Source organism: Lygodium microphyllum, chromosome 20 (genome assembly GCF_053477565.2).
Source record: "Lygodium microphyllum isolate KBCC chromosome 20, Lygodium_microphyllum_v1.1.10, whole genome shotgun sequence".
Taxonomy (NCBI): domain Eukaryota; kingdom Viridiplantae; phylum Streptophyta; class Polypodiopsida; order Schizaeales; family Lygodiaceae; genus Lygodium; species Lygodium microphyllum.
The window spans coordinates 75,167,816-75,181,203 of record NC_141154.1 but is presented as its reverse complement, the minus strand read 5'-3'; the positions used below and the strand labels follow the sequence as shown (position 1 = coordinate 75,181,203).

Genomic DNA, 13,388 nt, shown 5'->3' with positions numbered 1-13,388 from the left:
CCCTAAAGAAGTTCTTGGAAGATCAAAAATGAAATCCATGGCAATACTTTCCCATGGCCTTTCTGGAATAGGCAGTGGTTGCAATAACCTTGGTGCCTTCTGTCTATCAAATTTGACCTTTTGGCATACAAGGCAAGATCTGACATATGCATCAACATTAGATCTCAAGGCTGGCCAATAGAAGAAAGTCTCTATTGCTTTGATTGTAGCATCAATACCACGATGTCCTACATATGGTGGAGCATGGCTTTCTAATAAAACTTTTGGCCTTAGCTATTTTGTAATGCTTAGTCTTCCATGCATCATGATAAAGTCTTCTTTGAACACATAATGATCATGATGTTGGCCATTGATCAACTGTTCATAGATTTCAGAGAAATCTTCGTCATTAGCATACTGCTATTTCATATCATCCAATTCATGGTGATAAGAAATTGGAATAGCTGACACCTTTTGGTTTGCGAGATAAAGCATCTGCAACTACATTCTTCTTGCCTTCCACATGCACTATCTGAAAATGAAACATAGATAGAAAATTTTTCCAACGCATGTGTTTCTCTGACACTTTAGCATGTGTGAGAAAGTATCTAAGTGTTTGATGATATGTTTGCACTACAAAATTAGCACCAAGCAAATAGTGCTTCCAACTAGAGAGTGCATGGATCACAATCAATAACTCTTTTTGATAAATTTGGTAAGTCCTTTCAACAACGGAAAGTACTCTACTATCGTATGCCACAACTCGGCCATTCTGCATTAATAGAGCACCAATGCTATTTCCATATCCATCATACTGCACTATGAATGGCTTAGACAGATTTGGTAAAATAAGTACTGGACCTGTAGTCATTTTCCCCTTCAAACATCTAAATGCTGATTTCTCTTTGTCATTCCATTGCCATTTGACAATCTTCTTTATAGTCTTTAGTCTTTGAACTTTTTGGTGTCAGGTTGTCATAGACAGGTGGCTATAAAAAAGGCAATCCCTTAGCACATTATCAGCATTCATGTCACCTGTGTTAGCTGCCATATGCCCACTAGGCTGAAAAAAACCAGCCGTTGCATTTTGTACTCTAGGCATCAAATAAGGACTCTGCAAAGTCTGATAACCGAGTTGTAGACCAATATTAGCATAAAGTGGGTTTACTGCCTCAATAGGCATCATTCCTTGTGGTCCTCTAGGCAAGTATCCTTGATAACCAGTGGGTAATCCAACCATTGCTTGAAAAACTGACCCACCACCAAAGTAACCAGGATAAGTAGCAAAGTGAGGAGGAATAGTCTACTGTGCCACTTGTGCATAACTGCCTTGACCATTCACTTCCTGGTCATGTGCTTGTGCTTCTTGTTGCACTGGATCTATCTCCATGTTTGGCGTCTTTTCCACATGCTCACGCACTTTAGAGGTTTGCTTTTTCGAGTGCTCCATGGTATGATGTGATGCCTTAGCCTAAGAATCCTCAATATGTGACTTCAAAATTTTTTGCATCCTAGGATTCTTTATGAGCTGTTCGAAAGAGCCAACCATACTGAGGAGTTGTGCCATAAACAAGTTCTCATGTTCTTGCTCCTTATCCTGTGGTTCAATCTCGGTTCTAGAAGGTGCTGACACGTGTGCACCAATATTCTCTCTTCTTCATGAGGGAGTTTTCCTTTGCCTTTGTCCATGTTTGCCGTCTCTGTAGTCTTGTAATCTCTGTAAAACCTGTGTATGGCCTTTTCACCCATTAGTGTTCGAGCTTAAATTCTTAGAGAAAAGAATTCAAATCCTGAGGATGGAACCATGTAACTTGTCTATGACTCACATAAAGCGGTAGTTTCTTCAATTAACACGTGGTCTTTTCACACACACACACACAAAAACAGAGATCTCACTCCCTTGCTCAACATCAGATTGGCCGTGAAGACCGGCGCCCCTCTCGGTATTTCTTTATCAATTAAAAGATGGTAAGTTACAAAAATGAAATGTTCCAAAATACATAACCTAAGAACTGTTGGTTTTCATCTTTTCTGAGTCAATCCCAGTTGCATAAGGACAGTACAGCATGACCAGAACAACATCCCTTTTAGGAAAGCATTTTCTGTAACCATAACTCAATGATTTATGTGTAGAATTGCAGTCTACAGATCTCTGAATTCACTGTTCTTACTGTCCAGCATGTCCAGAACAACATCCCTTTTAGGAAAGTATTTTCTGTGACCAAAACTCAATGATTCATGTGCAGAATTGCAGTCTGCATATCTCTGAATTCACTGTTCTTACTATCCAGCATGTCCAGCTTGACCAAAACTCAATGATTCATGTGCAGAATTGCAGTCTATAGATCTCTGAATTCATTGTTCTTACTGTGCATCATCAAAACAGTCCCACAAACAGCACTAAATCAAAGCTGAAAAACCTTGTTCATGTGTGGCATGGTCATTACTTCCTTTAGTTCCTGCATTGGAGAAGCGAACAACTGCTCGTGAACCTGGACAATGAGGGTCTTGCCTCAGCAGAAGTGCAAAGAAAACACAGAACTGTACCTTCGACAAAATCAGCCCATCATGCAAAGCATTCTCTCTGAGAATAGAGAGAGAGTTGATCAGAGGGAGTAAGCTCTACCTCCGTACATGAGTCAGAGACAAAGAAGTACTCTCCATGGTTGATGAAATTGCAACAATTTTCCCTCAGCTCCTCCAAAACTTCATTCTCAGATTTGCCCTTATGCCTATTACGTTTTTTTTTAATGCTCTCTCTCTCTCTCTCTCTCTTTTTTGGAAATTTGTGCGACATTGCATACATGTAATAATTTTCCCGTTTAAACCTTCTGGTCTAAAATTTTTCGTGATCAGTGCAAAATTTGACCTCGGCATAGACTAGAGAATTAATCGTTGTGCAAAAACGAAGATAATGACGCGAACAGATTCTGGGGTCCAAAAATAGTAACTCTCTAAATTTTAGGGATGGTGACCCCTACTCCTCGAGTTTTTTTGAGCAACTTTTATTATTGCAACCACATCAAAAAGTGTAATGTGACTCAGCTGCGGTGACTTTTATTCCGTGAGCATTCTCACATGTGCATCTTTTGTCTTGGCCAGGGTCTTTGTTCTGCACCATCTCGAGTGGCTAAGCACACAATCCCAAACCACTGGCATTCTATTCTTTAGTGCTCATTCAATATGGAACTAGTCCTAAGGCTCAGACAAACCATTAGTCCAATTTGTCCCAATGGTTGCCTCTTCTGGCCATGCAAAGATCCCGGCTTAATCCAAGAGAGCTTTGGGGGTAAAAAGCAACAACAACTAAAGAAAAGAAAAATAAAATATTTATATCAGTAAATAAGGAAAGCAATTGCAAAAAGTATCACCACTTGGTGACAAGCTGGAATTGCCAAAGAATTGGAAAATTCATAATGCATTCCATGTAAGCCTATTGAGGCCTTTATTGGTGAAGTGCCAAAAGATATAGTTCAAGAGGAACAGCCTGAAGTAGAGGAATTAGACGAGATTTTAGTTCCTAAGCAGATCTTGGTACATAAGGATAGAAAAGTGAAAGGTAGAGTTATAAACTTATAAGAAGATTTTTGGTGAAGTTCAAGAACTATTCACCAATGGATGCCAAATGGATGGAAGAGGTTGAATTGGCAGATTCGCCTCAACTATTGCAACTTTACCCAGAAGCTTTTTTACTGGAATCTACAGTGACTTACAATGCTTTTTGAAGCAATGTACATTCTCTATTGTACAGTTGTATACTGCGTCTCATTCAATAATGCACAATGTATGGTTTACACTTAGCATTAACATGTGTATCATTGAATGAAATCTTAGTGCTTTAAAGTTGTATTTGTTACACTTCAATTGAATGATTATACATGTTGTGACACTAATAGTTCGGGGATACGTGCTACCGCCTTGTGTTGCATCCGGAAACATGTATATTAGAAAGGCTCCTAGTAATCATAGTTGGATACAGGATGTGATCCTCCACCTATGTGAGACTTGAACTTGCAATGACACAAATGGTAGTGGGGAAACTCCTACGATCGCCCCGTGTCATGTGTTAGCAAGTGATACATGCGATGACACTAATAATATGGAGAATCTTGTTATCGTCCTGTGTCTTCCGTTGGCATGTCTAGTATGCAATCGAGGTCGCTTCCTTCTTTTAAGAAGGGGGTATGTCACCAGGTGGTAATATTTTTTGCAGTTGCTTTCCTTTCGTATATAAATATTTTATTTTTCTTTTCTTTAGTTGTTGTTGCTTTTTACCCCAGAGTTCTCTTGGATTAAGTCGGGATTTTTGCATGGCTAGAAGAGGCAGCCATTGGGACAAATCGGACTAATGTTTTATTTGAGCCTTGGGACCGGTTGCATATTGAATGGGCATTGAAGAATAGAATGCCAGTGATTTGGGATTGTGTGCTTAGCCATTGGAGATGGTGCAGGACAATGAGCTTGGCCAAGATAGAAGATGCACATGTGAGAATGCTCATGGAATAAAAGTCATCGTAGCTGAGCCACATTACACTTTTTGATGTGATTACAATGATAAAAATTGCTTAGAACAGCTTGAGGAATGCAGGGGTCACCATCCCTAAAATTTAGGGAGTTACTATTCTTGGACCCCAAAATCTATTGGCGTCATTATCTTTGTTTTTGCAGGAGGATTAATTCTCTGGTCTATGCCGAGGCCAAATTTTGCACCGATTATGGAGAATTTTAGACCGAAAGGTTTAAATGGGAAAATTGTTACATGTGTGCCATGTGTCACAATTTGGGCACTAATTCCCGAGAGAGAGAGAGAGAGAGAGAGAGAGAGAGAGAGAGAGAGAGAGAGAGAGAGCATTTAAAAAAAAAACGTAATAGGCAGGAGGGGCATATTTGAGCGTGAAGTTTTCAGGGCTGAGGGCAGATTGCTGTAAGTATATTAGCTATGGAGAGTACTTCTTCATCTCTGACTCATGTACGGAGGTAGAGCTTGCTTCCTCTGGTCAACTCTCTCTCTATTCTTAGAGGAAATGCTCTGCATGATGGGCTGATTCCATCGAATGTACAGTTCTGTGTTTTCTTTGCACTTCCGCTAAGGCAAGAGCCTCATTGTCCAGGTTCAAGAGCAACTGATTGCTTCTCCAATGTAGGAACTAAAGAAAGTGATGACCACGCCACACGGGAACAAGGATTTTTCAGCTCTGATTTAGTGCTGTTTGTGGGACTGTTTTACTGCTGGAATGATGCTAGGGTCAAAGGGTTTGTAGTCCAACTGGTATGGAACAGATCTGGAATGGAATAAGGCTGAGAACAGGTTAAGAAATAGGTGAAAAACAATAAATATAGAATTCTGCAGAATGCAATTTCACACTTGAATTATTGAGTTATGCTCACAGAAAGTGTTTTCCTACTTGGGATGTTGTTCTGGATATGTTGTACTGTCCTTATATAGCTGAAATTTACTCACAAGGGGATGTTGGTCTGGATATGCTATACTGTCCTTATACAGCTGAAATTTACTCAGAAAAGATGAAAGCCAACTGTTCACAGGTTTTGTACTTTGGAACATTTCATTTTTGTTGTAATTTTTGCAACTGAAATTTACTCAGAAAGGATGAAAGCCAATTGTTCACAGGTTTTGTACTTTGGAACATTTCAATTTTGTTGTAATTTTTCATCTTTTAATTGATAAAGAAATACTGAAAGGGGCATCGGACTTTGGGGCCAATTTGGTGTTGAGCGAGGGAGTGAGGTCTCTATTTGTGTGTGTATGTGAAAAGACCAGGTTTAAATTTAAGGGACTACCACTTTATGTGAGTCATAGAGCAGTTTCAGTGGTGTACTCCACCTTGCTAGTGGAGACAGCTATCATCTCTTGTTTATGCATTGATCAAACATTGGAAGCTGTTCCTAGAGAGAATATGTAACTACTATGAGAACGCTGTGTGTCGGGATCACTTGCCCAATCTAGCCCTACAAAAGCAAACTAGGACCATATGTCAGTCCATAAGAATAGATACAATGAACATATCTCGGCACATGTATGTGCATGCAATCCAATGTGACATCTTTGGTGTATTAAAGTATTGATTGAGCAAGGACCAAGGTTGTCATGTATGATATGGTATGGTACGATAAATATAGTACTAATTGGTACCTTAAGATTTTACAAGATACAATACGATATCTGTACTAAACAAAAATTTAAATTGGTTGTTTTGGACTATAGATGATAGAACACATGCTAAGAGCTAAAATAGCAATGTCACTTGTGTTAATAAGATGAATGCATGAGGTAACAAGGCAAAACCTCATGTGTAACATGCGTAACACACTACAAGTAGATAGATGGGAGTGTATATGTAATACATTATATAAAAAAGTAAAGTATAGGGTGGATAGATAGAGAGGTTCTTCAATCTCTTTTTTTGTGTATGTGAGAGAGGCTTGGCATTTTTTTGTGTGTGGAGAGAGAGAGAGAGAGAGAGAGAGAGAGAGAGGCTTGGAATTGCATATTTATCTTGGAATTTGGGGGGGAGAGAGTGAGAGAGGCTTGAAATTATGATAATAAAGTTCAAACATAAGGCTTTGAAGTTGGAATATATTATATGGTCCAATCTTCATGGGCAAAAAATAGCCTGTTTTGTGGTAGGAATTGGTACAAATCCATATTGTACGGTATGGTATGAATCGCATGAAACTAACCAATCCTTATGTACCACAAATGCAACTATGGCAAGGACATTGAGTAAGCTAAGGCTAGCCAAGTATGAATCAACCAACCATAGATCTATAAGTGTGCTTGTCAAAGGGTTGACCTTGGAAATCCTTAAGAGAGTTTCGTAGTGGGATCTAGAGGGGTGGTATCATGGAGACGTGAAATTTTGAGATGCTTTAATCTTGCTAATAACATTTGATTAAGTTATTAATCAAATGTGCGAGGTTGTTTAGCACATGCAATGCATATGGCAGTTATTTCATGGTAACAGGCCAAAAACCCTGAGGATGTAGTGGGTGTCACAGTAGACAAAAGTTTTGATAAGCTATGCCAGTTGGGTTTTTGAGGTCGGTTGTTGTCAGTTTTGACCTTAGGACAATTATTTGGCCAATAAGTGTTGGTAGTGATACTAGGGACTAGTATTAATTAATTAATTAATGCCAGTCTAAGGGTCAATAGAGATTGGGGACCACTCCAAGTTGCAAATGGCCTAGCTAATTTAATTATGGATAGGCACATTTAATTTTGGGCAGGGTCAGAAGGGCTGAAATAAATTTTCAGGATTATGTGCATTATCCAACCATTTAATTAATTTTCAGATCTGACCACTCTAGGTTGCAAATGGCCTAGCCAATTGAATTATAGATGGGCACATTTAATTTTGGGCAGCGTCAGAAGGGTTGAAATTAATTTTCAGGATTATTTGCATTACTAAACCATTTAGTTAAATAGTTGGATAATGCAAATAATCTTGAAAATTAATTAAATGGTTGGATAATGCAAATAATCCCGAAAATTAATTAAATGACTGGATAATGCAAATAATCTTGAATGGTTGGATAATGTAAAAAATCTTGAAAATTAATATCAGCCCTTCTGATCATGCTTAAAATTAAATGTGTCCATCCATAATTAAATTGGCTAGGCCATTTGCAACCTGGAGTAGTTCCCAATCTCTCTTGACCCTTAGATTGACATTAATTAATTAATTAAAGCTGGTCCCTAGTGTCGCCACCAACACTTATTGGCCAAATAATTGTCCTAGAGTCAAAATTGACACCAACTGACCTCCAAAGCCCACCTAGCAGAACTTATCACAACTTTTGCCTTTTACACCCACTATATCTTCATGGTCCTTGGCCGGTTACCATGAAATAATTGCCACATGCACCACATGTGCTAAACAACCTTGCACATTTGATGAATAACTTAATCAAATGTTTTCAGCAAGATTAAAGCATCTCAAAATTTCACGTCTCCGTGACATGTGGCCACAAGCCATGTCCGATTAGTGTAAAATTGCTCAACTAACTAAAGGGCGTATTTTCGTTGAGAGAGAAAGATCTCATCCTTGGATCGAACAACTTCGATGCCCAAAAAATAGGATAACGATCTCATCATCGCAAATGTGGTGCGAAGCCAGGCCTTTATATTTGCAATAGTAGTAGAATTTGAGCTTGTGATGAATAAATCATCTACTACAAAAGGATGTAGCTGACCTCCTTTGAAGTAGTATTCTCCACTATTTTTTAAATTATAGAATAACTGGTTTTTCTTTTTGGATTTTTCTATATTTGTTCTTTTTTTTCTGAGCAAGGGTTCAAACATAGCTTCAAGCTTTTCTAGATATTCAATCCGATTGGTGTGTATGCATAGATCATCCACGAACACCTCCAACCATTTATGGAGCTTGTGGTGGAGATTGCTACATGAGCCGTTGAAAAGTGACAGGAGTGTTGATTAGTCTAAAGGGCCATGAGTAGTGTTGTGGGGCCCTTGTAGAACCTACTTGCCATCCAATCCCACTCAGCCCTTCTCTTGCCTAATACAAGAGATGTTTTTATGAAAAAGATTTTTTCATTTGTTTTATTTTTACTTATATTTTTATCTTACATGATTTGATATTGAGGTCTTTTGTTTTTTTCCAGGAAAAGACTTGGAGAGAGAGAGAGAGAGAGAGAGAGAGAGAGAGAGAGAGAGAGAGAGGAGAGAATGCATGTTGTGCTATAGCATTGCCTTCTTCCCCTTTTCCATTACCCCCTTATCCTCTCCTTAAGGTTGATAATCTTAATTAGGTTTTTTATTTTTAATTAATTAATTAATAAATATATTTTTTCCTCTCTCTTTCTTTTATATTATGAGGGGCATGTATGCATGTGCTTAAGATGTAAAAGGATGTGATGCAATGCCTTGTGTAGAAAGAGCTGATTAATGTTGCCTATACCTTTCTCTCTATCTATGCACACTCTATTTCCTTTCCAAATTGAGGTCATCCATTCAAGAGAGATGCAACTTGGAGATTGTTTTTAAGTTGTTACGAGGTTTCTTTAAGGTTATTTAGTTCCATTATGGACTTTTGGCAAATTGCGTATGCTCTCTCTTTAAGTTTAGCCATGGGACATAAACCTTTTTGTTTTATTAACATTATGTGCTAACACTCCAGCCATATGTTTCAACAAATACTTAGAGATTCATGCTTCTCTTGCCATGTTAACCTTGTAGATGGTCAATGTTGGAGGGGTGTTCTTCTAAAGGATGGAAAGCTTATCTGCGACATTCAAGGCTATAGGGTTCCCATATTGCTGTAAGTCTAGCAGTTTTTAGAATACAAAGTTCATTTTGATTAGATGCTCATATGCTGAGTTGTAGTCATGACATGTTTAAGAGATTTGTATTCATGCAATCTAACCTTATGATATTGATGGTATTTTACAATAGTTGTATGTTTGCAAGTGACACACACAAGCACGTTTTTGTGTATAATGTATGCTATATATAGTCCTTAAAGTAGCTAGTGTTTGCAGTTATGACTTCTAGTCAGGCACTTCCTTGCTTGCTCTATGTGGGTTTTTATAGACACTTTTCTTTGTGTTCCTAATAGGACTGCATCAAATTTTTTTATAAAAATTCAGCTGATATAATTTCTCCTTTTGTTTTGTCATGCTTGGGTTGGAATCTTGTTAACAAGAGCATATGACGTCAAGACTATGGATCAGTAATGTTTCAATGTGGACAAGGGTGGCGGATTTTTTCCCCTTGAGAAAAGAAATTTTCTATGAATGACACTTCGAAGAGATCCCCTTGAGGTAATCATACAAAGTACAAGAAACTCTGTAGGGAGACGCCATATGAAAGAAAGTGCCTGAGCCCTAGGTCCACAGGAAGGCCTCTCTCCTTTTCCTCATCCTTCAGAGCTGCCTCCCATCTCTGCAAGGAGTCTGGATGATTTGAATTCAAATTCTTGAAAGAGTCTCTGTTGTGGATACATCCTGAAGGTCTATAGCATGTCTGCACCTCATAGTCCAGATATGCCAGCCTATAATACTAGCGATCAGCTCCCATTTGTGATAGTATTCTTGGGTCCAATGTACCTACAAGTAATCTGGAGTGGGGATCCTGCACAAATGCTGTCCAATGATGAAGAAAGAAAGGCTCCCCTGGACATCCTCATAACCACATGTTGGGCCTCTATTTGTGATGCAAGCTACACTCGACTTGGTTGCAACCATGGTCTTTACTGTGCCATGAAATTTTGTCTTGAGAGCTCTCAGCCATGCCTCTTGAGCTCTAGGACAATACTATATCGGTACAACCACAAAATTGGTTTTTTTTTTTTCCTTGGGATTTGGGTGGGGGGGTGTACATGGGCAAGAGCAAGCGATAGAAGTCTTAGATGATTGGGACCTTGTGCTTGAAAGGTTTGTTTCAAAGGTTTTCAAGTGTAGATTTGATCAAATCACAATTGGACCAATACAAGAACAAGCAAGGAGAGTTCGAGTCAATAGATGCTTAGAGATAGAGAATTGCTGTAGTTTGTGTTCTATGATAACTACAAAGACTTTGAGTCAAAATGCTAGCTCCTCACCTATAAAGCAATTACAAACTACTTTTATCTAGAGGGAAAAAGAAAAGATTGAATACGAGTACGGCCAATGATATGAAGGTCTTGATGATTATAATAGATGCATGATTCTCTAGCCTCTATTGTATTTTTTGGACTTTTATATCATGATTTTGGAACTTTCAAGTTTCTTTCATTTTTGCAGAATATTGAATCTCAATATTATTCACTTGTAAATGTTAGGTTTTGTGGGTTTATATCTTAATAAATGAGTGCATTGCTTATTTTGGGAGTTGTTGGTACTCGCTTTTATTCCATGAATAATGGTTGCTCTTATTCATTGTTCCAAAATCACTAGGCTTCTTTGGACATGTGTTGGATAACAGTCTACCACACACATGTGGCTTGGGGATTCCTTGATCCATTGAAACTAGGCTAATAGACCAAATCAATTTCAAAACTAGGAGCACAGTTATGTTGCGTAGGCATAGTTGTCAGGTACGATATGGTACAGTACGATAAAATACGATACTAAATGGTACCTTATGATTTTATAAGGTATGGTACGATATTAGTATGACAAAAAAAATAACTTGATTATTTTGGACAAAAGATAATAGAATAGATATTTCAAGTCTAAATAGCAATGCTATTAGAGTATATAAGATTAGTACTTAAGGGTAACATGCCAAAACCTAATGCGGAATGCACAACATGCGCTACTGCTACCTACAACTTATAACTACATAAATGGGAGTGGATACATCATACATTCATGATCATACAAATAAGAGAAGTGTGGGCTTGAGAGAGAGAAGGTTGAGAGAAATTGTTTGAATCTCAAATAACCTAATCTCATGGGAGAATCATATTAATATAAGGAGCATTTAGCTTGTCCCAAAGTGCAGTTCGAATGGGAAAGATACATCCATTAAGTTGGTACCTTATGGTACTAATACGTAAGGTATGGTACCTAAAGTATGGTATAGTATCAAACCTTTCGTACGTGGTACTAGTGCAACTAGAGAGAGGAAGAGGCTAGAGAGAGAGAGAGAGAGAGAGAGAGAGAGAGAGAGAGAGAGAGAGAGAACCTCTTCACATGATGGCTTTGTGTCATCATGTATCTTGTAATCCAGTAATCTTGTATTTTTTTTCGTAATTAATACAATTACCTTTTACGAAAAAGAGAGAGAGAGAGAGAGAGAGATCTTTGCCATGACCTTGTAACTCTTACAACTAGAACTGTTTCACATGATGGCTTAGTGCCATCATGTATCTTGTAATCAAGTAAACTTGTACTTTTTTCGTAATTAATACAATTACCCTTTACGAAAAAAAAAAAAAGAGAGAGTGAGAGAGAGAGAGAGAGAGAGAGAGAGAGAGAGAGAGAGAGACTTCGGGGAGAAATAAGAAAGAAAGAAGAAAAAAAAAGAAATGAGAAAGAAAAAAAAAGTTGTAGACTTAAAGTAGAGTGGCCGAAAAGTGTCCATTTTTTCGTACTACATCGTACGGATACGTACCGTACCGTACCATACGGATCGTATTGTACGGATTAGTCCGTACTACATACGGAGACAAACTTGTGTGTAGGGAGCTCAAGAAAGATGAGCAAGAAGCAATGCATTAGGTTGTGGCTAATGACACCCAATCAATTATAGACATTTACTATTGAGATTCAAATTGTTATGTGGCCATAATATTAAGATGACAAGTGGGGCCAATGCCCCAAGTCACCCACCAAATATGCATGCGCTCTAATCCAAGGTTATGCCTATCCCTTGCTCAATCTAGATGATTGGCTTCTTGTATATGACTTGCTCACTTTGATAGTCAAATTTAATGATTCCCAAGCTTGCCTCAGGTCTTGCCAAATAATAGGCTACCTTAGCACCTTGGTTGGAGAACTTAATTCAAGGAATCAAATTAGATTCAAGTCTAGGTGGCACAATTGTGCCGTATAGGCAGCCTAGAACGCTAAGAGGCATCAATGCAATGGATAGCTAAGAAGGCCCTAGTTGACTACTAGTGGTCTTCTTGCCATGGAGATGTAGTGTTCATAGCAAGGAAATGTAGCTTCAATTGGGGGGAACATTGTTTCAAAACCATAGGAATGGGAAGTGTGTTACTAATTAATGGAATGTTCTTGCTACCATTGAAGCTAGCCTTCCTTCTTGGATAGGGTGGTAAATAACCTGATTTAACACATATTACAACAAGCATAAAATTCACATAAATTGAAAATGCACACTTTACCACTTTAATCTTGGATATTGGATACCTTGTTGGCCCCAAAACTGGCGTCCCTTAGGTATTTCTTTATCTTATATTGCAAATGGAAGGAATACAACTGACAACCTCTGATCTCCTCCGCTCATCCAAGTGCCAGCTGCAATCAAAATTGACCAATAAGCCTCTGAACCAATTTGCCCCTTGGTTTGCTTGGGGATTGCTCTTTACCCTACTCCTTGAAAGACAAATTCAGCCCCAAATTTGATATTGACTAGGGGTCTCTTGAATCTCCCCGAAATTCCTCAATTTCAGCTGTCGGAATTCTAGTCCTAGGCCCTCAATTCTGAGCAAGCATCCTGAGGTGGCTATCAAATCCTAATTTCTGTTGTAAATTAGGGTTTACAGCAAAGATCGACTGAAATCTCTTCCTCTGATGGCTCAATGAAACCAGACTTACTCCTCGAATAGAGTGGTAAATAACCTGATTAAGCACTATTTATAGCAATTAACAAATTCACAAAACTGAAATGCACACTTTACCATATAATCTTGGACATTGGACACCTTGTTGGTCCCAAAACTGATGCTTCTTTGGATATTTATTTAACTTAATTGAAGAAGAAGTTG

The 13,388-nt window shown here is 38.3% G+C and overlaps 1 protein-coding gene across 4 annotated transcripts in view; it reads left to right on the top strand.

Annotated features, from left to right (window-relative positions):
• The window catches only part of LOC148019033 (uncharacterized), a 101,730-nt gene that overhangs the window by 42,113 nt on the left and 46,229 nt on the right, over positions 1-13,388 (top strand). For all 4 annotated transcript variants that reach the window (XM_087701579.1, XM_087701580.1, XM_087701576.1 and 1 more), the window contains one exon: positions 9,194-9,275. In XM_087701579.1, coding sequence (XP_087557705.1) covers positions 9,194-9,275 — 82 coding nt within the window. The remainder of the gene's footprint in view (positions 1-9,193; positions 9,276-13,388) is intronic.